General features: G+C 47.6%; 1 protein-coding gene across 1 annotated transcript; it reads left to right on the top strand.

The window, feature by feature from the left end:
* Positions 1 to 143: 143 nt before the first annotated feature.
* On the top strand, positions 144 to 23,985 carry LOC135366455 (sodium/nucleoside cotransporter 2-like). The gene is made up of 12 exons (XM_064599165.1): positions 144 to 234; positions 1,935 to 2,061; positions 6,074 to 6,402; positions 7,896 to 8,043; positions 11,214 to 11,519; positions 13,020 to 13,181; positions 13,271 to 13,396; positions 14,045 to 14,172; positions 16,993 to 17,161; positions 19,850 to 20,002; positions 20,508 to 20,688; positions 23,532 to 23,985. The coding sequence occupies exons 2-12, from the start codon at positions 1,945 to 1,947 to the stop codon at positions 23,546 to 23,548; spliced, it is 1,836 nt and encodes a 611-aa protein (XP_064455235.1). The 5' UTR covers positions 144 to 234; positions 1,935 to 1,944; the 3' UTR covers positions 23,549 to 23,985.
* Positions 23,986 to 27,977: the final 3,992 nt, after the last annotated feature.

Genomic DNA, 27,977 nt, shown 5'->3' with positions numbered 1-27,977 from the left:
TCCACGACGTAATGTCATTCACTTCAAATGAATCAAGTGCTTGGCTTATCGTGCTTTAGGAGCCGCTATCACAAAGACTGTCAGATCTGCGAAGTCTCCGCTCGTCGAAACCGTTCTAATCAGCCGAGGCGCGCGATTAAGAAGCAAACGAGGGGAAGTGCCGCGTCGCGAGAATGCAAGGTCTCCGCCCAAGCAGCACAATGTACTGAAAGTCAAGTGCAATAGGGGTGGCCGGTATGTGTCTTATCAATGTTCTTTAGTTTCAGAATTCTGTTCAAGGCCTTCCACCAACCCGTCCACCCCTATTGCACTCGACTTTCAGTACATTTTGCTGCTTGGGCGGCTCCACTGACCCCAAGCAGCCCAATGTACTGAAGGTTGAGTGCAGTAGGGGTGGACTATATGTATCTTATCAATGGTATTTAATTGCACGAGCCCGTTCAAGGCCTTCCACCTATCCATCTACCCCTACTGCACTCGAAGCAGTGGGTGAGGGGATAGGGGGGATGGGGGTTTACTCTGCCCTGGGCGCAAAGTTGCCTCGTTACGGTCTTGCACGTGGGGTCTTTACCTTGCGCCAAAAATCTCGACACTCCGCACACCACATTTGACGTAGTATATCTAAAAGCGATACGAATCCCAGTGTTGGGTAAAACCGGACAGAGGACAGAACAAGTAAAAGACACACGACCACTGCACTGAACTGCTATTGGTTTATTCCATGAAAGATTTATATTTTATTGCCCTCTCCTTTTCCTGTCACTGGCATTGCCTCCCTCCCCCCTCAAAGAAAGCGAGGGACTGCTCACTTGCGTGAGTAATCCCTCGCTTTCAGTCGTGGGGGCGCTGCATGACCTTATCTGCCCTTCCTCCCTCTACCCCACTGTCCTAAATAAACATTTCGCATTGCCGTGCCGTTTCTCTTCGTGTTCCCTCAAGCTCGGGGTTTTGCTACCAGGTTGCGTGGCTCAATGCTGGCCATGTGACGTCAAGACTGGGAGGTGCCCGGTGAATCGAATCCCGGTGGCCGCTGGTCTGTCTGGTGTTCTTCCTCAGCCGCTTTCCGACATATATGTTGGCACAGTTCCCTTAGAAGTCGGCCCAGGACGCACATTCCCCCAGGGCGTCAGTCCTGACATTGCCCACCTCTGTGAGGCCGACAACGGCGAGCCCTTTCACCAGTCATCACAACCGCCACCACCACCACCACCACCTCGGGGTTTTGCTGTGTTCTCAGTTAAAACCAGGGCCGGCGATAGAGGGAGGGCGAGTAAAGCGACCGCCTTAGGGCCCCGCCCTTGCATATGCCCCGCGCACGAAGCCCTCAACCAGGGATTACTTTAAAAAAAATCAAGTATGCACTGAATCGCACGCGGGTTCTTCGACTAAAACAGAAATGAAAGAAGCATGTGTTATGTGCCATTCCGTCATGTGGCGAGAAAAAGTCCCACTTTCAAGAAAAATTTGCCAACCCTCCAAGCTATACCGAGGATTTCGCACCCTTCTCTCCAGCTGCCATTTCCCGTACTGCTAAAATCTCCCACTGCGAAAATGTTGTCCTCAACCACAAGTTGAAGGACCGCAAGGATTTCGGGTAGATATCGGGTTTTACCCGGATCCTTGAAAACTTGTTCTGGGGGGAACCATGATCAAAAATCGGGTTTAACCTGAAAACGAAGAACTCTATGGATATTCCGTGGAAAGCAGACGGAATGCATAGCTCCAATGGAGGGCGGAGAGTTCGCACGTTCAGTCAACATTAAGAGCAGGTGCCCCGCAATTCTGGGAATTATCCATCCAGCCTACTTATCTCAACCTGCTTGTCGCCCCTTATCTATGCATAGCCATTGCTATTTGCTTTTCCATTGTCGTCTGCTGTTATATATGGCACCGTTACCCTTCTTTGACATTGACCTTTGCTTGTTGTGCTTTAGGGTTTTAGGAATGAAGGACCGAATGATGCCGAACGGCGATATAGAACTGGCAGGGGTCACGAAGATCGCAGACGGCTTCTACACGAATCCCGACTTCGTGGATGATGAGAAGGCAAGTGCCCATGCAGTAAGAAGCGTCAATTATTTTCTGTTATAAAATCGTGCTCACACGCTCATTATTTATGTTTCCCATTTCATTATTCCCATTTCATGTTTCATTATTTATGTCCCAGTTATGAGTTTACATTGAATTGAGCAAGCTGACGTATTTGAGTAGGGAGTGGTGTACGAGGATTCTCCTTTTTCGTTGCGGGCAACCGTGATACGTTGCAACTAGCCAGCAATCCAGAACACGCGGAAGGAGTGTGCAAGTGCAAGTGCCAAACCAGAAGCCGATAAGCGGGCACATATCTCCAGTGTGGTACCGCACCTCACGATGAAGGACAAAGTTGGACTGGGAGGTACCCGGGTTCGAATCCGGGTCCGAATTTGTGGTTTTCTCTGCTAAAATGTTGTGCTAAAAACGGCACCAACAGCTGCAAGCAGCAGTCGCAGTACTGCTTAAAGGAGCGTGAAAGGATTCGAAAGAAAATGTACTTCCACAAGCGGCAAAATTTATTGGCTCAATATTGACTATATATCGGCAATACTGGTTCAATATTGGGCCGGTATTTCCAATGTTAAGCCGATATTCGGCCGAGACCTTGTGCTGCTTGCGCAGGGTCTTTCACCTAAAATGAAAAACAAAATTGTTTAAAGGAACGTTATTTGTCTGGATACAAAGCGGTCAACGCAATTTATCTCGGGGGAGATTTTGCCGTGACTTCTGAGAGCTTCCATCAAATTAAATTCGCAGAAAATTGGACTTTCCCAATTGAACTAAGAAATTTACCAAGTCTACCTCATTTTTTTTTCTTAAAAATACATTCACTATTACAATGGTAATAGCCGAAAAGAAAAAACGCCAAAACCGTCGATTCCAGGAGCGCGAATTGCCGGCCGCGCTCAGAAACGGCTCTCCGAAACGGCTGTTTATTTTTATCCTTTAGAGATTTTCCATAAAAAAAGCTATGAGAATAGCTTCTTAATTTTTAATTTTAATGTAATTTAATTTTTAATCTTTATTTTTATTTTTTGCAGTTGACTTCCACGGCCAGCAGGACATACTCTCCAAGAAAGTACGCAGCTATAAGGTGACTAATTAAAAAATTCATTAATTAACTCTTTAATCAGGAGATTTCGGGCAAAAGCGAGATTGCAAATTGAGAGACTATCCTCGTTGAAAGTCGTTCTACGATTTAAAAATTCTCAAACAGGCACGTGCGGTAAAGTATTCACGCAGGAATTTTGATATGCACATGAGCCGAAACCGAAAGGGCGGCGACCGGGAACGCAAGAGATGCAGCGTTCATATGACGTCAGAGGGACACGTGATTTTGAGCGATGGAGGTAATTGGAGTAGGTGCCTGTCAGCTGGCCAGATAAACCGATTTTCGGCTCAGGTTAGGCTCCGTCTGTCGGGGTGATGCGCTGCTCAGGAGCGCTTTTTCGGTTTCGGCTCGTTTGCATGTCAAAATTCGGGGATGGATATCTTAACGCACGTGCGTGCTTCAGGATTTTTAAAACATGGAATGGCTTTGAACGAGGATAGGCTCTCATCTCCTTTCTGCCCGAAATCTCCTAATGAAAGTGATAATTATTGAATTATGGTTAAGTAGTCACCTTGCAGTTGCATAATTTCTTCGAGAAAATATCCGCCTGGCCGTATAACTCATCTGCAAAAATATTTACGCTGTTCTCACAGATTTGTTATAAAAAATCTCTAAAGGATAAAAATGAACACCCTTTCTAACGCGGTAAAAAATATACGTTCCAAGTGATCTCCGTATTTCTTATCGATCGAAGACTAGTCCGCCTTTCTGAGTGATCTCCGTCCTCGCAGACCGTCAACTAACCATATCGAGGAGGCACGCGCGCAAGACGTACATTCGCGCCGACCGACATTTGACTATCTGAGAGGATGCTTGAATGGAAATCAATATGCGCCAGGCGATCCTGTCTGACCCATCGCAAATGAGCTGTGTTTCAGTGAAGCATCCCTGGTTACCGTGCCACCATCACAAATGAACTACACAAGGTTCCATCGCTTCCTCACCCTGACTACAGTACTACTAACCCAGAATTACGATGGAAAGTAACTGTTCTCAGGCTATCTTGTCCGCTGCGTGTTTCAACCTCAGAGCAGTCACTTCCCCTGTCATATTGTAAAAGCCCGGGTCCGGGAACACAGAGGGACACACGATCAGACGTTCGTGTCGTACCTCTGTGTGCCCAGACACAGGCTTTTACATTATGGCGTTCTTCCACAAGGAGTCTTAATCGCTTGTACGTGTTACGAGTTAACGAGGGGCGGGGCACTCGTCGAGAAGGGCACGTGGCGTGGAGAAAAGAGAGGGCACAGGCACAGGGCAGAGGCTCGTGGAGAAAACACGTGCACGGCGCTCTTCACGCGATACGTGAACGGCGTGACATACGTCACGCGCAGAGTGTCCAATCCTGCCAATCTTTTTTTTTTTTCGCGCCCGCCGTTTTGTATTTTCCGCCACTCGTTCGCTCGTAACCACCGCAACGACGATGAAACGATTAAGCCCCTGCATATACGCCATCTTGTCAGTTAGTTCACCTGTATTCACCAGACGCCGCGGCCTCGTACTTGTGGTTTATGTACAGTGAACACTTGTTATTATGACCATTATCGTTCCCGAAAATGTTGGTCATATTGCGGAATTGTCATGTTAACGGGGAGGGGTGAATTTGCAGAGGTTTCACTGCATTGTTCCCCAGGAGTATGGCCGTAAAGCGCGTATGTCAGATTATCGGGAGTCATATTAACGAGGGTTCACTGTATGTGTCACGACCTGCTAGATCCGATCATGTCACAATCGGCAGACCCTACGAGGAGCGCTACACATCGACTCACGAGATCACCGTAGCAGACGACAGCAACAGCTCTTATGAAAACGCGTTGAATGATGGTGCTATTCAACTTTAGAAACAAGCATCAGTCCTCCGACATCCACTGTCTGTACAAAAATACAAAGGTAAGCTGAAGTACAAAGTATTGCAGAAGTTGAGGAAGCAATAACCGGGCCGATGAGTAGCGCCACCGCTAGCTCTGAAATGCGGTGCCGGGAAGGGGTGCCTATGATATGATCGCTATAATCTAGTAGGTCGTGGTATGTCTACGTGTATGGGAAGAAATGTAGGCGCGAATATAAATAGAATGAGTGTATATGTCCACGTTAGTAGAATGATGCGCTTTAGTGTGCCGGAGAGCGCATGTCAGCGTACCGTAATTGCTCAGTGCACACGACCGGCAATCGGGAGGTGCGTGGTTCGAGTCCCGCTGCTTTCTGGCATTTTCGACGACGAGCACATTTCAAACCCTAAACAGTACGGCTCGAGTCAAAGCCAACTCGAACACCGCTCCAGCCTGCAGACAGAACCGTTTATAGAGAGAGTTTGGCCATCTTTTGATCCTCTGCCGCGGAGCCAGCAGGTAGGCGCTATCTTGATGCAGTCCACCGGATGGTTGACATGTACTTTTGTCGCGCTCAATGTAATCGTACCAGGGACGCAGCTTATGACCCACAGGTGCCTGTGAAATGGAGTCTTTGTTACCAAACTGAAAAGATTTAAGGACGAAGGGGTCTCGAGGGACGCGGTACGCACGTCTCTTCCCTCTTGCATTGTGACAAACGATTTGCATCAACATGGCGTCGGCGACCTGTTGACGACTGGACAACAACAGAGTGCGGCGAGGGAGGTCGTTCAGCCGTGACGTCGCATCACGCGGTTCAGGTTAGGCTCCTCCTAATGGCCAAACTCTCTCTACAAACGGCTCTTCCTGCGGAGTGGAAAGTGCGCCGCCGTGGCTCTGCCTAGCAGAAAAGAACGCCTTCGCAACAAGGGCCCTCCATCTAACTATAAGTAGATGACGACAACACCCTCCGCCGTTATTTCTACTAAGCGTCACCATGGTCCGCAGGCCGGAATGGCGTTCAAGTTAACTCTGATGCCAGCTGTACATCTAGAATAACCGCACATTTTGGGATACTCACGTAGATTGTTTATTCCAGTTCGAAGACCAAACGCCGAAGACGAAACGACAGTCCGACGAAGACGTCGAAGACGCACCGCGATGGCGACGTTTCGTCAAGCCTGTTATCATCGTTGTACTTGTGCTCGCGTACAACTGTTACCTTGCTGCTGGGATCGTCCTCACGTGGCACAAGACGAAGGACTATTGCCACGACGTCAAATTTCTCACCGTTGTGACCTGCCTTGTGTACGGCTACGCGTTGCTCAAACTGTTGGAGCACATTTACCGGCGACATCTCAAGAAACCTCTCAAGGGCGCCATCGACTCTCTCACCTGTCGATGGCTCCAAGGTCATTCGTATTGGGTGTGAGTGAAATAGGCCATTTGCAAAAGGTCCAGGGAGCAGCACCGCCCTGGGAGGGCATGCCGGGAAATGCTGTGCAAAACGACAGCGATTCGCTATCGTCTCCCATCGTCGTTGTTGTCGTACTGGTGTATACACCGTGGCTGTCATTTTGCACAACATTTCCCAGGATGCCCTCCCAGGGCGCGCACTGCCCCCTGGAACTTTTGCAAATGGCCTTTGAAGTTCGGACGTAATGGTATCCTTATTACGAGTTTTTTTATTTATTTTATCGCCGTGTTTGGTGTCGTCGTTGGTCCGATGACCCTCTCGCGAAAATTTTGGCGCGGATATTTGAATACATCCTGATCCTGTATCCATCCGTTATACATGGTTAGCCAAGATAGAGTACTGTCTTTCTCCTCCCCCCCCCCCCAAAAAAAAAGGACGCCCATGGTTTTTTGTACGATGTGTCCTGTATGGAGGGGCTCGATGGGTATTTGTCAGGGGAACAGGAATGAAAATTGCAGTGCCCCAGGGTACAGCGCGCATTCCTGAAGTACAAGAGATCTTTCAAACTCGCGGGTCAGAAAAGCCACTTCCTGACGCCGAGCAATCGGCAGAACCCCGTGTTCCAGCGCCCTAGCAGACGTTTCTTGACAGCCGAAGGAAGCCCTCGGATGACGTCACCTTATCACACGACAGAAATGGCTGTGAAAGTTCGCCTCTGCAGATCGCGTTGTCATTAACTTATTTTCTCGGGAAATGCCCTTCCCAAGGGAAATATCTTGAGCGACGGTTCCTCAAAGCACGCACGCACGCACACACAAACAAACAAACAAACAGAAAGGCTATTTCCCTTTCATTCCTTCCCCGAGCCAATCTAGGCATGAAGACCGCTCAAATCCCCACATCCACCCCACCCCCCTTTTCCCGTACCGGTTAATATACAAAAAAAAGAAAGAGCCTCAGGACAAAATTCGCCTAGAGAAAATCCTGAGCTTAGCCATGTAACTATATAGCTCCCGATGTTACGTAAACATTGCAGCAACTGAAGCGTCAAAGTGGAGGATATGCAGGGTCACCATTGGAACTATATTCCCATGTTCTGGCGTATGTGATCACGTGCGTGTCTTTTGCCCACCAGTGGTATGATGCGTGGCAATGACGTAGTTCTCGGGGAACTCTAACGGACAGAACGACGCAGCGACAGCTCATTAAAGCAAAAGTTATTTACTGTGCACTACCACCAATGCCGCTGTGTCGTTTCGCTTAATTTCCGTGCCCGCGCTCGGGCTTTCCCGTTATAGTCGAGAGTATTATTGGCAAACCTGGTTGATTTGATTGATTGGTTGAAAAAGAAAATAATGCTAATGGAAAACCTAATCCCCTAGGCCTGTACGACTTTTTACTCTGTCTGTGTGTGTGTGTGTGTTTACTTTTCTTTCGGCCTCGTCATAATTTGTGTCCTGAGGTGTTGATTTCGATCCTGACCCATACGGTTCATACCGTGCAGGAGGATAAGCACATGGGTAGGATGCTGGACCGCCGTCCTGGCTTTCCTCATTTACGACTGTTTGGAGGATGCCAGCAGGATGATCTCAGTGGCAGGAGCGCTCGTACTGATATTCCTAGGGTTCGTCTTTTCGAAGCACAGGAAACACGTTAGTACAGACACATCTTAATATGTATCTTTCATAGAATGCATTGATTGTGTCAGACGCTCACTGTGACGAGGTGCAGCGACGTTCGTCTTCTCGGGTTTGCGGGAAGTTCGATGAAAGTTGTTCATTACTTCATTCATTCACCAATTATTGAAATTATGTTCGTACGCATTCTAACGTAACCTAATCATTATTTTGTTTTATTTTCAGTCATCGACCATTTTTTAAGAGTTTGAGGAGGCACGGAATTAGTCCGAATTTTAAGTCAATGGCAAAAACCCGTTTTCTCTTGTCTTCACATGACTTAACGACACCAAGTCTTGAATCCGAACATTCAAAGTGGAAGCTTTAGATGTACACATTCATTGGCGAGTTCGCGGTTGCGAGCATCGCTGCAGCTGACAGGGAAGCATCAGATTCCTCGTCGCTGTCGTCGGCGCCAAGTAAATAACTTTAAAAATTTGTAAATCGTTATCTTAAAAAAATCTGAAATCTTGAAGGCGGACTTATGCGATCTAGTTAACGTTCGCTTTCGAAGAGAGTTGGCTGCACAGTGGCAAAATTGTTTTCTTCGTTTTCCTTTCCTCGCATACTTTAAAGTAGCACAGAAGTCATTTTTAACACCCAGTTTTCTTCTTATAAAACTGTTAAGTTTGCCAGTAAGATGCACCATGCGAAGTAATTTACACCACAGAGTCATAATTATCGCAGAAACTGCATTTAAAATATGCCGCAAAAAGCGACCGTGCGCAACGGTGGTGAAGAGCAGTACCAGCCTGTGATCTGCCTGGAACCTCGCGCTGACGCTATAAGGAGAACGCTCGCTGATTGGCCTAGAAAAATGTTGTCTGCTACTCCGCTGTCGTCTGCTACTCGGCTGTTCGGGGTTCCGATAAAGCCTTTCTCCTTGCTCGGTAATGCTTCGGGCGCTCCTTCTATCCCCAATTCTCCGGGAAAACTGGCAAAACAGGTTTACGGCGGCAAAGGAACAATGCGCTGACCCCCACTGATCGGCAAACCAGAACGAGTCTCCTTATGCCGTCATCGGTGACGTGCCATCATACCTCCTCATCCTCGTTATAGCTGGAGTGGCGAGTTAAGGGTGAAGGCGCGGAGCTATGTTTATGTGAGTTTTTTTCTGGGAAACAAATTGCACACATCAAAACCTTTCGCGCTACTCGATATAATGACACACACACTTTCATCAGATGTCTTAATCTGAATTTTTTTTGGATGGCCCTGTGTACTCCTTTAAGGAAGTAATGTAACCGGCGCGAGCGTGCAGAGCATGCTAGAAAGTGACAAAGCCATTATTTTCATTCGCAGGGATCTGGAAAACTGCAGTAAGCTTGTCGAATTTGTTGATTGCAATCAACTCCAGAACTGTTACTGTAGGGAATGAAATCATGTTGGCCCAAATATCGATGGCGGGCGTGCCGAGAGAAGCGATTTTGTTGCATCTCCTGAAAATCTATTGAAAATCTGACAACCTTTAATCCACCAAAAATAAATGGATCGCGTTAGGCCTTTAAAAATATGTCATTCCCTAGATAAACCAGAGGGGAACATGTCTGTACTTGTTCCGTGCAGAAATTTAGCGGGGTTTACGAGAACCCTGCGAACAAAAATCCCCCATAGACTTTCTTAAGAAGTGAGTCCGCCTTAAATGGGATTTTAAATATAAGCGCTTCTTCCGTAGCTGCAGAGGCTTCGACGGCAATGACGTCAACGCAACGTCACTCCGTTAGAGGAAGAGGGAGAGTGCGAAAGTGAGAGGGAGAACGGCGCCGTCCAGACGGCCGCGCCATCCCTCTTTTCAAGACGTTATCACCTCGTTCCAGAGTGCCGCCATATTCACGATATCCGCCGTCTGCTCTTGGCGTGTATGCCATCGAGCAGCAATAAAATTGTTCAGCAATCAATAATTTGGCGTGGGATTTTCGATAGCACGGTCAGCGGTCGACGAGGAATAAAGTGGCTACGCAGTTTCTAAAGCGACTAGAAAGGCCTGCAGGCCGTCGTGCCTGAAGCAGGGCGCTGGAGCGCGCGCAGACTCCATCTTCCATGGTGGTGGTAACGATGGAACCGTTTGACGTAATCGGCCATCCCTAGGCGCACAGCGTCACAAGTACCGCGCCTCCAGGGCCGACTTTACAGGGAACTGTGCCGACATTTGTCTTAAAGTAGCACGGACGTCATTCTTAACACCCTGTTTTCTTCCCATATAACTGTTAAGCAGGACAGTAAGATGCACCAGGAGCAATTATTCACTCCACAGAGTCTTAATTCTCGCGGAAATTGAATTTCAAAGACGTACCAAAAAAGCGACCGTACGCAACGGTGGTGGAGAGTAGTACCAGCCTATGATCTGCATGCGACCTCGCGCCTGACGCTACAGAGTCCGCGCTCTTTGATTGGATCAGATACATGTTGTCTGCAACTCAGCAGTTGTCTGCTACTCTATTGAAAAAAGCATTTCTCGTGGCTTGGCCACTCCTTCTATCTCCAATTCTACCAAACCTGGTTTAAGGCGGGACAGGGACAGGGCGCTTGCCGCATTCATCAGCGAAGCAGAACGCGCGGACTGTGTAACGTCATCGGTGACGTCGCAGCAGGCTTCTCTTCCTCATTAGAACCCGAACGGCGACCCAAGGGTGAACACGCGGGCCTATGATTGTGTGAGTTCTTTTTTTTTTTTCTTTTTTCTGAGAACCAAATTGCACACATGAAAACCTTCATGCTATTCGCTAAATTGACACAAACATTTTCATCAGACGTCTTAATCTGAATTTTCTTTTGGATGATCCTCTGTACCCTTTTAAAGGGTCAGAGGAAAACCAAGGGGGGGAAAAAACGCTCAGGCTGCTCAGCTGGCGCGCGGATTAGAACGCGGTTAACCCCCCAGTGTTGGCGCGGAATGTCACCTCCGTAACCACTAGGCCACGTCTTCACACACGCACGGGCTGCGTTCCTGCGTGCGCGTCACTTCGGCAACAAATCCGAATCGGAAGTCGACGAATTCTTGAAATCGACGCTTGGAGTGCGAACTTTAAGGAAATAAATTTGGAAATAAATTGGTGTTGATTGGTTAATATCCCGTTGTGCGTGTTGCACACCCTTTGGTTTGTTGTGCTTCGTCTTAAAGCGTTCTGCGTCTATTCTTCACGCAGGTGAACTGGTATCAGGTCATGTGGGGCATGATGTTGCAGTTCCTAATGGGCCTCGTAGTACTCCGCTGGAAGCTGGGCCGTGCCATATTCATGTGCATAGGCGACAAGGTAGCCCACTTCCTCAGCCACGCTTCAGCTGGTGCAAATTTTGTCTTCGGTCACTTGGCGACGGGCATTAACCTGAAGCAGGCACTTGGTGTCGACGCACACCTTGGGAATCTCACCGAGGAACAGAACAAGACCGAAATCTTCAAGAGCCAGCTGTTCTCCACGGCTGCAAGCGTAGCTCCAGTGTTTGTGTTCAGTGTAAGTGCAGGTCATATGGATCCACATCAAAGGGCAGTCCGGTCTCTGAACGCTAATGTGTTGATTTTTGTGTCCGTGGGTTCCTGTTCGACTTCCAGCTTCTTCTTTTCCTGCTTCTTCTTTTTATTTTCTTCTTTTCTTTGTCTTCATCTCCTTCGTCTCCTCCCTTTTCGGTCACACGGCGTTTCTGGAACACATAGTTCTGACTGGTTTTCTTTTCGTCTTCTACTTCCTTTGACTCCCCTTGGTAAGCCTTCGAAAAGGGGATGTCAGTGTAGACTAGTAGTCAGCGCACTCGTCCTGAGATGTGCCTGGTTCGGCTACCGCCGCTGTCTGGCTTGGCTTTATTTTACCACTGCCAGATTTCAATTAATCACTGTATAAGTGTCACAAAAAGACGCACCGTTTTTGACAAACGCTGAGGACAACAACGTATTTCCGTACAACCGGTTCTCAAGGCCACATGTGGCGAAGTTCCGTTTTCAGTTGGAATATGGTATTCGTGGACAAAAAAGAAAATAAATACAAGGAAAAACATCAGAGAGCGGCGGGATTTGAAGCATCCCTCGGTTACCTGTGGGGCGCCTTGACCATTCGGCTACGCCTGCATCCACTTTCCGACGACTTGTCTGGGTGCCTTATTTGATTTACGGGATACATATTCACTCTCACAGTCTCTCATATACTTCTCCTTCTTACGCGCACACACGTTCATACGACACTACAACGGCGAGGCACTGCACTAGGCGAATATCACGGAAGGTAACTGTTCTGAGACTGGAACACATAAAGGGGTCACAATTCTCAAGGTGCCTGGGGTGCCCGTGTTCCCCGGGCACTATGAGGCTTGTGTTGTATTTGTCCCTTTGTATGCTTCAGCATCGGAACAATTACTTTCCATTCTGTGCCTAGGCAAGGCAAGAGGTCGGGAACGCGCGGCCCAGTCGCGCTGTTGCTGGGGTCCAGCGCAGCCTAAGCACGCGACAAAAATTCCGGTGTTTAGGAGCTGTTTTTAGTTATAGACATGAGGAGAGAGGTTCTCCAGGACTGCATGGTGTGGTAGAGGGCACGGCACGGCAGGCGAATTCCTCGGACAAAAGCACGCGCTCTGTGTTCCCTTTCCCACTCTAAATAAAGTTTGCAAAATGATTTTGTTGCACTCTCATACCATAACGTTGTCGTCGCAACAAGCCATGGAAAATGCGAGCTTTCAGCACGTTACGGTTAAAAGCAGTAGCTCAAAGAATTGTCAGTTTGTTCGAACGCTTAATAATTGTGGCAGGCTAATTTAGACTTTCTTGGTTGGAGATGGTTTCTTGTATATTCTGTGGCCCTTGGAAAAAAAAAATATCGACGAGGGGTAGATGAAATGTGGATTGCATATATAGGTTCCCGACCCCAGGGATAGGCTGTACCAACGGTTAAGTATCGGCAACATTTCTGCTTCAGTCCTCGTCTAAAATATATTCACGTTTCTTCCATCACGTGCTACTTTTCCAGGCCCTCCCAGTCATCTTCTTCTTTAGTTTCATCGTCAGCATCCTGTACTACGTGGGTGCCATGCAGTGGCTCGTGCTCAGGGTAGGGTGGCTGCTCCAGGTCACCGTTGGGACGACCGTTTGTGAATCCATGACCGCAGCTGCCAACATCTTTCTCGGAATGGTGGGTCGCCCGTTCCACAGTAGAAATATATCGTTGAGTTCTAGTGAAAATACTACGCCGTACCCAAACTTTTTTTTTCTCGGATGCAGTCGGAAGCCCCACTGATGATCCACCCATTCCTGGCGGTCATGACTAAAAGCGAATTGCACACTGTGATGACGGGTGGCTTTGCTACCATCGCTGGAAGTGTCATGGCCGCGTATATTAAGATGGGGGTAAGTAGGATGGACTTCCAACGTGTACTACCAACTCCACATTTTTCTTTTCTCGTCTAATATGATGTAATGTTATCTCTGGGAGCTTCGAAGTGGTGACTGTGCACTTGTAGCTTCGTATGTAGACGAAGTTTGCCTCACCCTCAAACCGGATCGCTCGTTAATCATTTAATTAATGTGTGTTATTTATTATTTAATATATATTGTTTTAGTAGTCGTAGCATTGTTTACCAGGATCATCCATGTTTATTCAGACCCCATCACTTTTCTTCGCTGTGAATTGGCCAAAGAAAGTAAATATAGACTGAATATGATAGCAATAGTAAATAGCAGACAAAATTTTCATGCCACAAACGCATTGTAAAACTTATTTCGTGTAGCGCTATCTTACGTGTCGGTATGCCATATGTTTATGGCCGCAAAATTCTAGAGGTTATCTTCGAAGATATTCATTTATTCTCACTTTTTCGCCTTTCCACCTGCTCGCTATTCCATACCTGCTTTCAAAATCCCTTTCTTTTTCGTCTGCCCCTTCCCCTTTTTTTTCTTTTTTTCGGAATAGCAAGCCGGCTCTTTGTCTGGCTAACCTTTCCTTTCTTTTTTTCTTAATAAACATATCCCCCCCCCCCCCTTTGCGTTTTGCCGCAGGTGAGCGCCAGTCATCTGCTTACGGCATCCATTATGAGTGCCCCGGCTGCATTGGCATTCTCCAAGCTTCTTTATCCTGAAGTAGAGGACAGCAAGACGCAGAGTGAGAACATCAAGCTGCCCAAAAGGTAGCACGGTCATGAGTGCCACATGTTTTTTCTAACGCACTTTTAATGCACGCAAGGGTGAAATGGGCGCACTGCATGAACCCCTGACCTTCGCTAGAAACACCACCTGCTGCGTGTGACATTGCGGAGCAGACCGTTCGTCAACACCCGCCCAAGGCGTGACAAATCGTGAACTACACCCTCTCTTTCCGAATCTACGGCGCAGAAAAAAAAAAAAAAGGATTAAACAGTAGGTCAAAACATTACAGTTTACAGCGAAGGTATACAATATAGAACATTGCATACAAAAAGGCAGGATGTACAATGGTCTTCGTTTAGGAGAGACAGGGGTACAGAGAGGGGGTAGACAGGGGTAGAGTATCGCCTCTGGCGATGAACCTCCCCACCCTCCATCTCAAAATAAAGTTGTTGTTTTGAGAGAGGACAGCAGGAAGGACTGAGGGACAGGGGGGGGAGGGGTTCGTATGCGCCCTGGGACGACTTCGGGGGGAACTCTGCCGACATTCGACTGGGAAGTCTTGGGAAAACCCAGGGGAATCCTCAGGCAACACAGCCGGTGACAGGAAATGGTCGTTCATGTTTGACTGAGATTTGTGCTCGAGACATGTCACTGCATAAATGTAACTGAATAAAGCTTTCGAACGACTCAGTGCAATCCTCCTCGGGTCAGTGGAACGTGCGCGGCGTCGGCAGCTAACACGGCGGCGAGCAATGTGGCTATAGCTGTGGAACAGCGATGCATAATACAGCTCGTCGTGAAGGACAACGTTAAATCAGCTGAAATTTTGCACGAATTGTAGGCACAGCACGGGGAGCAAACGATGTCAAGGGGAAGAGTGTATACGGATGGTGCAGACAGTTTGCACAGGGACGAGATATGGTGCCACATTGAGACGTCCACTATTCGCTGCGAGATCGACCTATAGGGGGCGACACTGTCACCATTCTAGTGTGGATAACAGGTGGGCCGCTGTTCGGAATTGATGGTTCTTTTTCGTAATTCTAGTGTATATTCACCGGAAGATCACTTGTGCCACGATGGTACGATACTATTCGGTTCCCCCTACGGCACTGAACGCGGAATAAACGTGTAAAAGCAGACGACGCGTCCACACTGCGTTAGTTCTCTGTTCTCCGTGACGCGCCGACACCGTTCGATCTCGGAGCGAATAGGAAGCCCATGGAAATAGCGTTACGGCACATGCGGGGGTGTAAATCACGTGTACTTGTTCCAGCGAGGTTGTCACGATTTATGCCTAGTACAACTCCACATTGATTAACGGCACCGCGCGAAGCTCAATTGGCAAGAAAAGGCAGGGGATGTTGTCAGGAAGGATCATTTCTACTTCGTGACGATGTCCGGCCTCACGGGAGGAATTTGACGGCGGCAACCCTGGCCGAAATGTGATGGGATGTTTTACCCCTTACAGCCCTGATTTACCATTTGTTAAGGCACCTTACAGAGCACCAGGGACACAGCGCACCATACTGCATGGGTGGCTCTACGACCAAATTCTACACTAGTGACCTGGACACATGGCAATCCCCTTTTGGGGAGTCGGGTCATTGGTTAGTTAAGTTAGTGGCCGCTACATACGCCACGTAGCATCATTGGGGACACGAAATGACACGTACATCGTCCGTATGCTCTACACCTTAGTTGTAAAGCTAAAGTTGTAAAGTAAAGTTGTCGAGACTGGGAGGTACCCGGGTTCGAATCCCGGTGTCGGCTGTGCTATCTGGGGTTTTTCCTGGGTTTTCCTCAGACGCACTCAGACCTATGTCGGCACAGTTCCCGTAGAAGTCGACCCAGGACGCACATTCCCCCAGGGCGTCAGTCGTGACGTTGCCCACATACGTGAGGCGGACAACGGCAAGCCCTTTCACCATCACCACCACCACCTAGTTGTAAAGCTCGTTGTTAGGCACGCGCCGCCCTCTTCCGTACCTTTTCGTAGTCGTCAACACAGTCAAGCATACATTGCCACTGTTTCGGCATGTCACGTGATAACGGATAGCGGTAGCAAGTGCCAAATTCCATAGCGAAGCGGCGACAGCGAGAACTACTACCCCGGTTCCGGGAGCCTCCGGCATGCCCAGGTCTCTAGTGTCGTACATATTTAAAAAAAGGGGGTGTACTTTAACTCCTTTCCTTGCCACATGTATCACTCCCCTTTTGGACAGTACAATTACTCTCCAAAAGGAGTGTCCTCACTCCCTTCAGACCCCTTTAGGCCCTTCAGAGCCTTCAGACCCCTTTAAATCCCTACTCTCTAGGGCGTCAAAGGCTCTGAAGGGAGTGAGGACACTTCTTTTTCTTTTTAAAGACCACCTTCCGTGGCAGAGTGGTTAGCGTGATGGTCATGTTACGTCGAGTATGGGAGGTACCAGCGTTCGAATCCCGGTCCCGGCTGTGCTGTCTAGGGTTTTCCCTGTGATTCGCTCAGACGCTTTTAGACATATGTCGGCACAGCTCCATTAGAAGTCGGCCCAGGACGCACATTCCCCGTCAGTCGTGACGTTGCCCACGCCTGTGAGGCCGACAACAGCGAGTCCTTTCACCAACACCACCTTTTTGTATTCTCCAAACGGGGAGTGATATAATGTGGCAAGGAAAGGAGTTAAAGTACGCCATTTTTTAAGAGTGTCGTAGGTCGCGGAAATATCAGTGCTGCCACGATGATAATGACGATGAGTCTGGGGAGGTGATGATGATGACGCTGTCGCTCACGAATTTCCCGTGATATCCGACTCTATCTGCAACATGCGGGGGGAGTCCCGTTCGTGCACTGATCTACTATGGATTTTTTTCATTCACAGCGAAGAAACCAACGTCCTGGAAGCAGCTTGTAATGGCACTATCGTAGCGCTGACGATCCTCGGTTTCATTGTGGCCAACCTCATCGGGTTCCTCGCATTCCTTGCCTTCCTCAACGGGACGTTACTGTGGTTCGGGAATATTGTCGGCATCGAGTTTCTCACATTCGAGGTTGGTGAATCACTACAGTTCTTTTCATTGCCCCTTTGTTCTCAAGACGCCCCGAAGCTGTCCCCCATGAGTGAATTCGCATATAGAGGTTACCTACGTTCCCGTAACCAGGTGTAGCTCGTGGCTCAAACTGATAAAAAGTAGCGAATGGTAGACTTCGACGAAAACGATTTGCGTTAATAACGATTAAGGTCACTGCTGCTCGCGGTTGCTCCAAATGTGGCTCCGCGTCCCGTGTTAAGCCTTGCGATTGATTGTAATACAGGTGCACTTTCGCATAAACATGGCATATAAATATGGCATAAAATAAATGTGGCATAAATATGCCACGGCTGAATGGCATGGCTCAACGATAAATAAAAATAAAAATGGCATGGCTGAACTTTGGTTTCCGACTCGTCCAAGAAGATATATGACAGTCCGAATATTTGACAATACCGAAAAACATGCGCCGGGTAAATTTTCCGTCGTTCGATTTCAATCGAAAAACTACCGAATAAAAAAGGGACATTCACAGGACATGACAGATATATTGCGGCGCATGCCCAGTAGGTTCTTGGTGCAGATCAGAAAACCGTACAGAAATACGATGGTTGTGTAAAAAATGCGTTCACTTTTTTATTAGCCGTCAAAAGCCATCGCAGCCAACAACGACACTTTGCATCTGACGAATTAAATATCTCCCTATTATTTTTCGTCATCAACGTCAACGCCATGTTGTCGCGTTGTGCGGATTTCTATTCGTCGATAACTGTCTGATAAACCGTGCTCACGCCACGAAAACATCGAGAAACCCCGATTGCGTGAAAATCGATAAACATCGAGAAACATACGTTGAATCCGCCCAAAAATAAACACCGAAAACGAGGGGTCCTATACAGGGTGTCTCAATTAGATCCCCAGGCTAAATAATTCGCGAACCGGTGCACCAGTTGAAGAACGTTCTGTTTTTAAAAGTATCTGTCCGACACCATCTGCAAGCTGCGAATCAGTGGAAAACAGTCACTATTTAAATAAAAATTCAAATGAATTTCCTGAAAAACATTACTTCAAAAGCAGGGCGCCGTTGGCACTAAAATGGGCACTACCCGTTTTGGGACATACGGTGGACACCTTTTAGAGAAAAATCTGCCACCAAAGCGGGTCATTAGTTGCAGTAATTAATTGGTTTTGGTTTATATAATTTTGTCGCGGCCGTTCGCGGTGAAGCGCGAAAGTACGCTCTTCTACTCCCATAATCCACCGAGCAATTGCGTGTTCTTGAGCTTGCTTCGCAACCGGAAGAGCCGAAGCAACACTAACAGCGTCCGACGGACTTCGTCAGTCCCACACCCCGCTTATACTACCGAACTGATATGCGGTCTTCCTCCGTGATGATCGCGCGGACGGAACACAGTTAAGCACATAGTACCTTGATATCACATGCTTTCCATTTTTTCTTCAGCACTCCCGGTTGCGAAGTAAGCTCAATAACACATAAATTATCGGTAGATAAGGGAGTGGAAGAGCGTCCTTTTGCGCTTCACCAGCGCTTTAGCTGCGCCTCGTCCTTTGGCGACGAGCTGCGACAATAATATGTAAATCAAAACCGATTAATTACTGCAACTAATGACCCGCTTCGGTGGCAGATTTTTCTCTAAAAGCTGTCCGTCGAAGGTTCCGAAGCGGGTAACGTCCATTTCAATGCCAACGGCGCCCTGCTTGTAGCATGTTTTTCAGAAAACCCATTTGAATTTTAATTTAAATAATCGCTGCCTTCCACGCATTCGCGCGGTGCGCAGCTTGTAGATCGTGTGGGACAGATAGTTTTAAAAAAAGATGTTCTTCGATTGGTGCACCGGCTAGCAAATTATTTAGCCCGCGGATTTAACTGAGACACCCCGTATATAAGCTTACTGAGCATGAGAGAGAGGGGGAAAGTACGAACAGTAATTAGCTATCTTATCGTTACGTATTTCCCTTGGAGATAATGTTCGGCAATATAACTGAGCTGCATCTATAGATATAGGGCAGATAGTGCACAGGAAGATATATCTTCCAGTGCCCGCTTTTGAAGGAATAAAATAAACCGGTATCTGCAATGTTATTGTTGTGACTTGTATGTCCAATCTAATTAGACGCTTAGAAGCATTGATATTATATCACATGTATATTGCCTTGTCCCAGTTCCCCATAGCGGCTCATCAGACTTAACACTATAAATAAATAAATAAAACTGGACAAATAAAGAAGAACAGCCTCTGTCTCAGGAACTTTTGTTACCTGACGGCGGTTTAAATGGAACACATACCCCTGAAATGGTGCTTTCTGTCCAATGGCCATGTCCAATGAAATTGTGATTTTCGCAGGGCAAAACATTTACGAAAGACTGTTCACGAACCACCCTTTTTGTAACTTTCCTTCACAAAACACCATTCAGTGTGGTATGGATCGAACCTATACTTAAAGAGTGTGTACCGTAGGACAAGACACAAAAAAGTGTAAAAGTTATTGTGTCCCGTATCGACGTACCCATAGACAGTTCGTGTTGCGTCGAGTCGGTGTTGTGTCGTCCCTTAGCCGAGCATTTTCTTACTCTCGACGGGAACTTCTGTCTTCTAATGTAGCTCTACCAATATCCAATTTTTCTTTCTTTTGGCTCAACAGAGTACCGCAAGTTCAATATAAGTATTAATTACTCTCCCGCAGTGGGTGCTGGGCCAAGTGTTCCGGCCACTTGCTTATATAATGGGCGTACCCTGGGTCGACTGCGGACCCGTGGGGGAGCTGCTGGGTGTAAAAACATTCGCCAACGAATTCATCGCTTACGCACAGCTTGGAAGGATGAAAAGCCAACTACAGGTAAGCGGAGAGCAGACGCCACCATGCAGGTTACTTGTCTTTCGGGCACGGGTGGGTGTCGTTCAATAGGAACGAGTGGATGTCTTTGTTCACAAATTTCATTCCGGACCACCCTAGTGTATTGGATGTTGGGAATGAAAACACTAGGAAAAGGGGAAACTAGCCTACCTTGATCATTTCCTGTGGTCTGCCTGCTCAAGGCATCTGGATAGGTGATGTCCGAACTGTGGTGTCGGTGGAACCATTGGATGACATGACCTGCAGGACCATTAGTATGCTTACAGCTCTGTAATCGTTTTTCAAATGCTTTCTTTAATTCAGCTGTGCTGTCCACGGCATTAGATAAAGACAACGTAATACACAACGAACAAGACAGTTCTCTTGTTCTTCCTAAAGGAAAAGCGCTGTCAATTACTTGGAAAATAGGCAAATATACGCCAAAGGACGTAGTTTAGAAAATTGGGCCACTGTTGTGATGACCTCTTCATACGTATTTTATTTGCAGGAGCGTTCCGTTGTGATAGCCACGTACGCGTTGTGTGGATTCTCAAACGTGGGCTCCGTTGGAATCGTTCTGGGCAGTCTAGGTGCCCTGTGCCCTGAACGGAAAGCTGACCTTTCGGCGATTGCAGTGAGGGCATTATGTGCTGGATCAGCGGCTTGCTTTATAACAGCGTGTATTGCAGGTACTACATTCCACTACACTACCCTTGGTGACTCGGTGATTAAGGTGTCAACTCTCATAGTTTGTGCACAGATTACGAGTATGAGTTTGTGCACAGTATAACGTTTGTGCAACGTTTGTACAACGTCTGCCAAAACAGTTGGGAGGGCCGACGATCTCCAAGTTCCTCAGCCTCTGGCGCAAACGCTAGCTCCCCGATACCATTGTTCGATCCGTGATCGCCTTCATAAAGCGTTGTAGAGGTCGCGGCCGGAGGTGCTGTGAAAACGCCCGTAACCTCCACGGCAACGTTAGGTGGAAGGCTGCCGATGACGTGATGGAATTTTCTAGTTTGCTGGGTGATGCCAGCCAAGGCGAACTGGCTCTCTGCCATCTGGAAGCATATATCGGGATGGGCAGCGTAGAGTAGAGGGATGCTTCATGCCCACGCGTCCGACGGTGGCCTGCTTTCGCAAAGTGTTGTCGCCGAAACATATATCCAATTTTCTGTCAGCAGTTGTGGCGGCAGACCGACAGACAGAATGAATGAACTGCTACACGAAAGGGCAGGATGAGAATGATGGTTTATTGAAGCGCGCGGCGAAACTACCGATCTTGACCATGGCGATGCTGGAGGACCTACAAAAGCATCCACGTCGAGACTGGAAAGTGATCCGGGTTCGAAGCCCAACGATGGCGTAGTTCCCTGTGAAGTCTGCGCGAGGCAGACGATCCCCCTGAACTACATACCGCCAGGAATGTTGGTAGATCGCTCGGAAACAACACCACCACCCGCACGCCATTTCGACCAATCGTTCTGGCTAGCAGGATATTAAAAAAAAGAAAGATAAATACTGATAAATAAATATAATATATAAATATATATATAATGTATATAAGATAAATAAATACTGATCCACTAACCTGACGTCACTATACGCAGGGAGCAGCGGGATGCCACCTTTTCCACGTAATTCGTACTTTCTGAAGGAAATAGTCTGCGTGTAGGGTTTCCTGAAGGTAGAGTATTCACATCACGCGACAGCAAAATTCATCTTCGACGTATCTTCCATTATCCTCTATAAATGAAATGACATTTTGGTTTTCTGGAAGCCCTGCTTGAATCATTAAGCAGCTTGTCATGCACAACCCTGCAACGTATTTACTTGAACGGTGTCTTGCCACTAAGTCAATCTGTATACAAAAACTCGCCACATGGCCGGAGCCTCCACGGTCTACCTGCTACCATGAAGTAGACAGCCCGACGCGATGCAATCAAAATCTCAGCAAACGGCCGTGAGCTCACATTCCCCACTTAAAGCGACGGTCGTATCCTGAAATCAATATATGGACCGGCAGCACTACGTTCCGCACCGGCCCCCAATCTACTCGATAATTTCTCGTTTTCGTTTCGGGAAGTGCTGATATATTAAATAAACCAATTTCAAATATCTCCGGCTCGTGCGGCATGACGTCACTGACTAAGTGGAGGAATGAGAGTGCGGCGCTCAGAGGAGGAAAGGCACCGTCCAGACGCCCCGTAACTGTGAGACGCCCGCACGGCCAACACCGCCTAGATACAGGAAGCCTGCACGCTCGTCAATGTGACGTAACAATTAGGAGTCAGCCAATCAGAATCGTGTTTTCAACCACGGTCGTAGCCAACCACGACCGTGCTTTCAGCGGTCGTGGCCATGGAGAAGAACCACTGTCGTCTGCGAGTTGGGACTCAAAGTCCCTGCGTACTAAATGCGGAAACTTGGAAATAACGCGCGAAACGGTCTCAGTCTGTCACAAAACTGATTTTTTCTGAAAAGCGTTTTGCACTTTTTGTCTAAATATTTAAGTCTGCAGGTTCCGGGTGCGCTGCAATCATTTGCGGGTTCTTGAATTCGCAGAAACGTTAATCGTAGTAGCAGACGAATTCTGACTAGATATGTCCACGTAGCGAAGGAAGGAGAGGAGGCAGTGCGCAGATTTTTTCTGTCTAGGTGGCGTTGGCACGGCCGCGGCATTCCTTTTCTCAATGGCGCCTCTTATATTGGTCCTTAGGGAGTAAAGTATTCTCGTTTTCCAGGGAGGGCATTCCGGAATACTCTCAACGTCCGGCGTCTGCTCTTGTCATGTATTCGATCGAATAACAATCAAGCTACGCCACCCTTTTAGCGCGGAATTTTCGACACGGTGATCACTAGCCCACGAGGAATAAAATGGCACTAAGTTTCGAAACGAACTGGAACGGACACGACCGTCCTTTAAAGGTCTCTGCTAACGGCGCTGTTCCATTGGGCCCTATTCTGTGTCCCGGGGTCATATGAACCTCACTGATTCTCTTACGGAACTCTGCAAGGAGTGGAAGCAACTGAGTGTGCACGTCAAACTGTGGATTGGATCACAAATGGGATCCAATACAAAAGAAAGTCTAATTTTAAGTTTGTTAATTTCCGGCGCATGTCTAAAGGGCCCCAGGTGGTGCAAATGACCGCAATTGTTCGTGTAGTAACTGTAACGAACTCAGTTATAGCTTTTCAAGTACTCTTTCTCGAAACTGCTGGCGGATAAGGCCGCAGTGATGCCACAGCCGGAGGAGCCCCGCTATCTGCGGTGTTTGTTTCCTAGACCTTATGTTCGTTTTAAAATGCGAAATGCTGGTTCACAAGGACGCAACTAGCCTAATAGTCGCTCTGCAATCCACCTCTCGTCCATTTTGAACGGCTGGTATGGGTACGATCAGCTAATAAACATATTCACGTGCAGCCACAGAGATTGAGCTATCTTTCATTCCGACGTGACTCGGCATGGAAGCTCAACAAGCAACAATTGCAACTGAATCCGTCTAATGCATATCATACTTGTGTCTTGCAGGCAGTTTAATATCTTAGAGGAAGCCAACTACTACTGGACATTAGCGCAGTGTCAAGGTTGTCCAGCTGTGCGTCGTGCAGTGCTCGTGGATCACCACTTCAAAACTGTGCATCGAACAATGCGGACAGACGTGGAGAACCATTAGACTCAGTTCGGCCAAGACACTGCGCCAAGATTCGTGAAGGCAGCACAATCAACCCCTCACGGGTACAAACACCAGTGTACACGGCAAAAACATTTTACGCCAGTATTGCCAAGAGTTTTACCCCAGGACCTTGCAAGGATGACTTCGTACGAGGAAGTGCGAAAATGTGCTTTATATATATCTGGGATCACTATGCATAAACTGATTCGGGTTCAACGAACCTGCGGACTGTAGAGCCATCCAAGCGCACTACAAATCAGTATTTTTATGAACGCCTCACCATTCGTATAAATGTACTCTCAATTATTATTCGTCTCAACGCCGACCTTGATATAAACACATAGAATGAGTAGGTTAGCGCGCTGGCCAATGCCACGTCGAGACTGGGAGGTATCCGAACCCCGGTGCCGGCTGTGCTGCATGGGGCTTTTTTTCCTGGGTTTTCCTCAGACGCTGTCCGACATGTCGGCACAGTTCTCTCTCAGATGTCGGCCCAGGGCGCACATTCCCCAGGGGCGTCAGTCGTGACCTTGCCCATCTGCGTGACGTTGACAACGGCGAGCCCTTTCAACATCACCATATTTGTCAGCATGCTGACACCAGGAATATTGTTGTTGTTCTTCTTCTGCTTCCGCCTGTGACCGCCTGGTAATGCTCGAAGGTGCTCCAAGTTTCGATGAGCACTTGCGTGCCACAGATGGCACGCAAAGGTGGCGCTTTACTTTTGAAGCGTGATATGGGCATGCATATAAGCTTGTCCCATTCTACGGTTGGCAACACAAGGGCTAGGGCGAGGTCTATTAATGAATTTGAGGTAATTAGTCAGGTCTCTGTCATTAGTCTTGACTTCTTCTCTTGTCTTGTCTTGGTCATTTGTCATTAGCGAGGTCATTAGTCTCCAGGTAATTTTTATTAGAAGCTATGAGAGTAGGATAGATGTCGTTTTTGCAGTTGAGCTGTACGGGAATGTGTGCGTACTCTGGAAGAGAGCATGTAACTACATCTATGCTCCTCTCATAGCTTTTAATAAAAATTCTGTAACGGCTAAGAAAAACACCCTGTATATTTAAAAGGAACGATGTGAAATATAACATACACGCGCGTGCACAGTAGGTTTACGGTTGCCTGTACAGCAAAAAAGTAATGCACTTGTTCAATTGCTCAACGTCACATGCTGGTGCGTGTTTCGCAAAGCGCTCAAATGTACACAGATGCACACACCAGAAAATACAACTGCTCCGAGATACTAGAATGCATTATGTTCATAGTGGGGCTCAACTTATGAGAGGAGTTGAAATGAGAAATGTTAAAATGAATAGCAAGAAAAAATGTTCTGTCAGCCTCTCGCTGTCTTCTTCCCCTGCTGTGTTGTAGTTCTTCTATTTCATTATTTTTTTCTATTTTATTATTATTTTTAGATAGGCGACGTCAAGTTGCCGGTGCTGAGTAAATCAAAGAGTGATATTAAACGGTAAGAGCAACTTATTTATTTACACGCGCACGAGACTGCACTGCTTCAGGTTATTAAAATATGAACATAGTACAGGCACATACAGGGTGTCTCAAAAAACGTGTCGTTCGCACTTTATAAAAAAACGGGGCGACGAAAAAAATACGGGGTAAACGGCATTTGTGTGGCAACTGAATTTGCCACCTTGCAAAAATATTTTCATTTCATTTTAGTTAAAAGAAATTGAATTTCTTTAATTGAACTTCAAAATTTCCCAAGTCAACCTCACGTTTTTTTTTACAGAATTGGAGAGCCCGTAGCGAACTTAGTCAGATCCACCAAGAAATCCGCTCGATATTGCAAAGGGAACTGCCTAAAAAAAGTCCCGAAGTTGAGGCTTCAGAGTTTCGGGTATTCAAGAGCGCACCAGATCAGTCGCAAAGGTGCGCAGAGGGCAGGAGGTGCTCCTGTCCCCATGAAGCTAGACAGTTTATCGCCGGAGCGGCGTGCAGCACAAGACGCGCCGATAACAAGGCGGGTGACATTCCACCATACCTTGATAAGCGGCAAACAAAAATGATTCCGCCTCTTTTTTCCCGCCCTGTGTTTTTTCGACCTTCTACCTTTCATGGGGGCAGGAGCATATCCTCCTCTCCACGAATCTTTGCGTCTGATTTGGTGCACCGTTGAATACCCGAAACTTTGAAGCCTCAATTTCGGGACTTTTTTGGGGCAGTTCCATTTGCAATATCGAGCGGATTTCTTGGTGGATCTGACTAAGTTCGCTACGGACTCTCTAATTCTGTGAAAAAAAAAAAAAAACGTTAGGTTGACTTGGGAAATTTTGGAGTTCAATTAAAGAAATTCAATTTATTTTAATTAAAATCAAATGAAAATATTTTTGCAACATGGCAAATTCAGTTGCCCCACAAGTGCCGTTTACCCCGTATTTTTCCGTCGCCCCGTTTTTTTTATAAAGTCCGAATGACACGTTTTTTGAAACACCCTGTATATGCCGTTGACGGGGGAGTTTTGGCACGACAGGAGAGCCTCTCATGCGAAAACTTCCCCGTATATCTTACAGATACCGCCGTGTTCGGCATCGGCCAACAAATCTGCCCGGCTAATTTTTTTTCGTCCGCAATGTGCTTAGATATTAACTAAACGAATTTCGAAGACCAGCACCGCTTCCGCGGTTGCGGAAGCTCCAGCGGCGCGAGTTCACTCCGTAAGCGGTGGAGGAAAAGGGCGGCGTCTATGGACAACGCGACCTAGACAGAGAAAGCCTGCGCATTGCCTCCTCTCCCTCCTTCGCTACGTGGACATATACAGGGTGTTTGCTCTAACGTGTCCAGAATTTATATTCAAAGCGAGAGATACAAAGAGAAGCAAGTGGTACTTTTCTGCTGCTTGAGTAAGAAACAGGTACTGCTTCACTAGTAGCACCTGTTTCTTAGTCAAGTAGCCGAAAAGTAGCGCTCGTTTCTCTTTTATCGCTCGCTCGCTTTAAATATACTTTCTAGACACGATATAGCAAACACCCTGTATAGTCAGAACTCGTCTGACAGCGCCATTCACCGTTCTGCGAATTCAAGAACCCACAAATGATTGCAGCTCACCTGCAACCTGCAGACCTAAATATTTAGACCAAAAGTGCAAGAGCTTTCAGAAAATCTCCCTTGAGAAAGATTGAGACCGTTTTGCGCTTTAGTTTCAAGTTTTCCCATTTAGGACGCGGGGACGTTCAATCACAACTCGCAGACGACGGTGGTTCGTTTTCATGGCCTCGACCGCTGAAAGCACGTACGTGATTGGATATACGGCCGTTGAAAACACGATCCTGGTTGGCTGACTGCCAATTGTTACGTCAAGTCGACGAGCGCGCATGCTTTCTGTGTCTAGGTGGTGTTTGTCCAGAGAAGGAAAGGCGCAGCCCTGACGCCCGCACGGCCGCGGCATCATTCACTTTCTCAAGGGCGTGCCGTCGTTGGCTGTTAGGGAGTGACGTCATCTTTTCAAAGAGGGAATTCCGGCATACTCTCAACATCCGGCGTCCGCACTTGTCATGCGTTTCGTGGAATAACAGTGGAACCACGCCAGTATTTCGCGTGGGACTTTTCGATACAGCGGTCAGTGATCTGTTTGCGACATAGAAATCATAAGTAGAAAGGCTAGAAGAAAAGCTGGGGGAGAGAGTTATGGAGGAGAGCAAAGGAGCTGTGCCGAGGCCAGACCCTCTCCCAATGTCCAAGTCCAGGAGGCGCTATGATCGATATTTTGGATTGGACCGGATTCCGCCACAACCTTTCCACGTGTGAGGACCAGGCACGTTCGGCGCAACGGTATCCAATCCAATGCAAGTCGCTTCCGCTCTGCTCCACTTGCCACGCCGTGTGCGAAGTTTGTTTGTTTTGTCCGCCATCACCTGTGAGCGCTTGGATTCTCTAGGGAACGAGTACCTGCCCCAAAATGTCACAGTTGCTTCGATCATCGACCGCTTCGCTAATCGTACGGTTTAAACCTCGCGCTGCAACATTAAACAACAGCGCAGGGGACTCGTAGGTGCCACCGTTCGTAACACGCTAGGCCTAACGTATCGATCATGGCGGCTCCCATGTTGAGACGCCCCCCTTCGCTGGCTTGGTTTCTAGTTATTATGAGAGTTCTATGGTTTGCGAGGACAAAAAGATAACACTATAGTTACGAAATCGACTGGAAAATAGACGCGCCACTATCTACAGCGTTGGCTCATTGCCGGCATATAGCGTACATCCTCCGCGAAGGCATCTCTCGTGCACTTTGCCTCCCCTCGGATATTGAACGGTGTTCAAAGCGCACGTCCCTTCCTCTG

This window comes from Ornithodoros turicata, chromosome 8, assembly GCF_037126465.1.
Source record: "Ornithodoros turicata isolate Travis chromosome 8, ASM3712646v1, whole genome shotgun sequence".
Classification (NCBI taxonomy): domain Eukaryota; kingdom Metazoa; phylum Arthropoda; class Arachnida; order Ixodida; family Argasidae; genus Ornithodoros; species Ornithodoros turicata.
The sequence above is the reverse complement of the archived record's forward strand: the minus strand, read 5'-3'. Positions and strand labels throughout refer to the sequence as shown.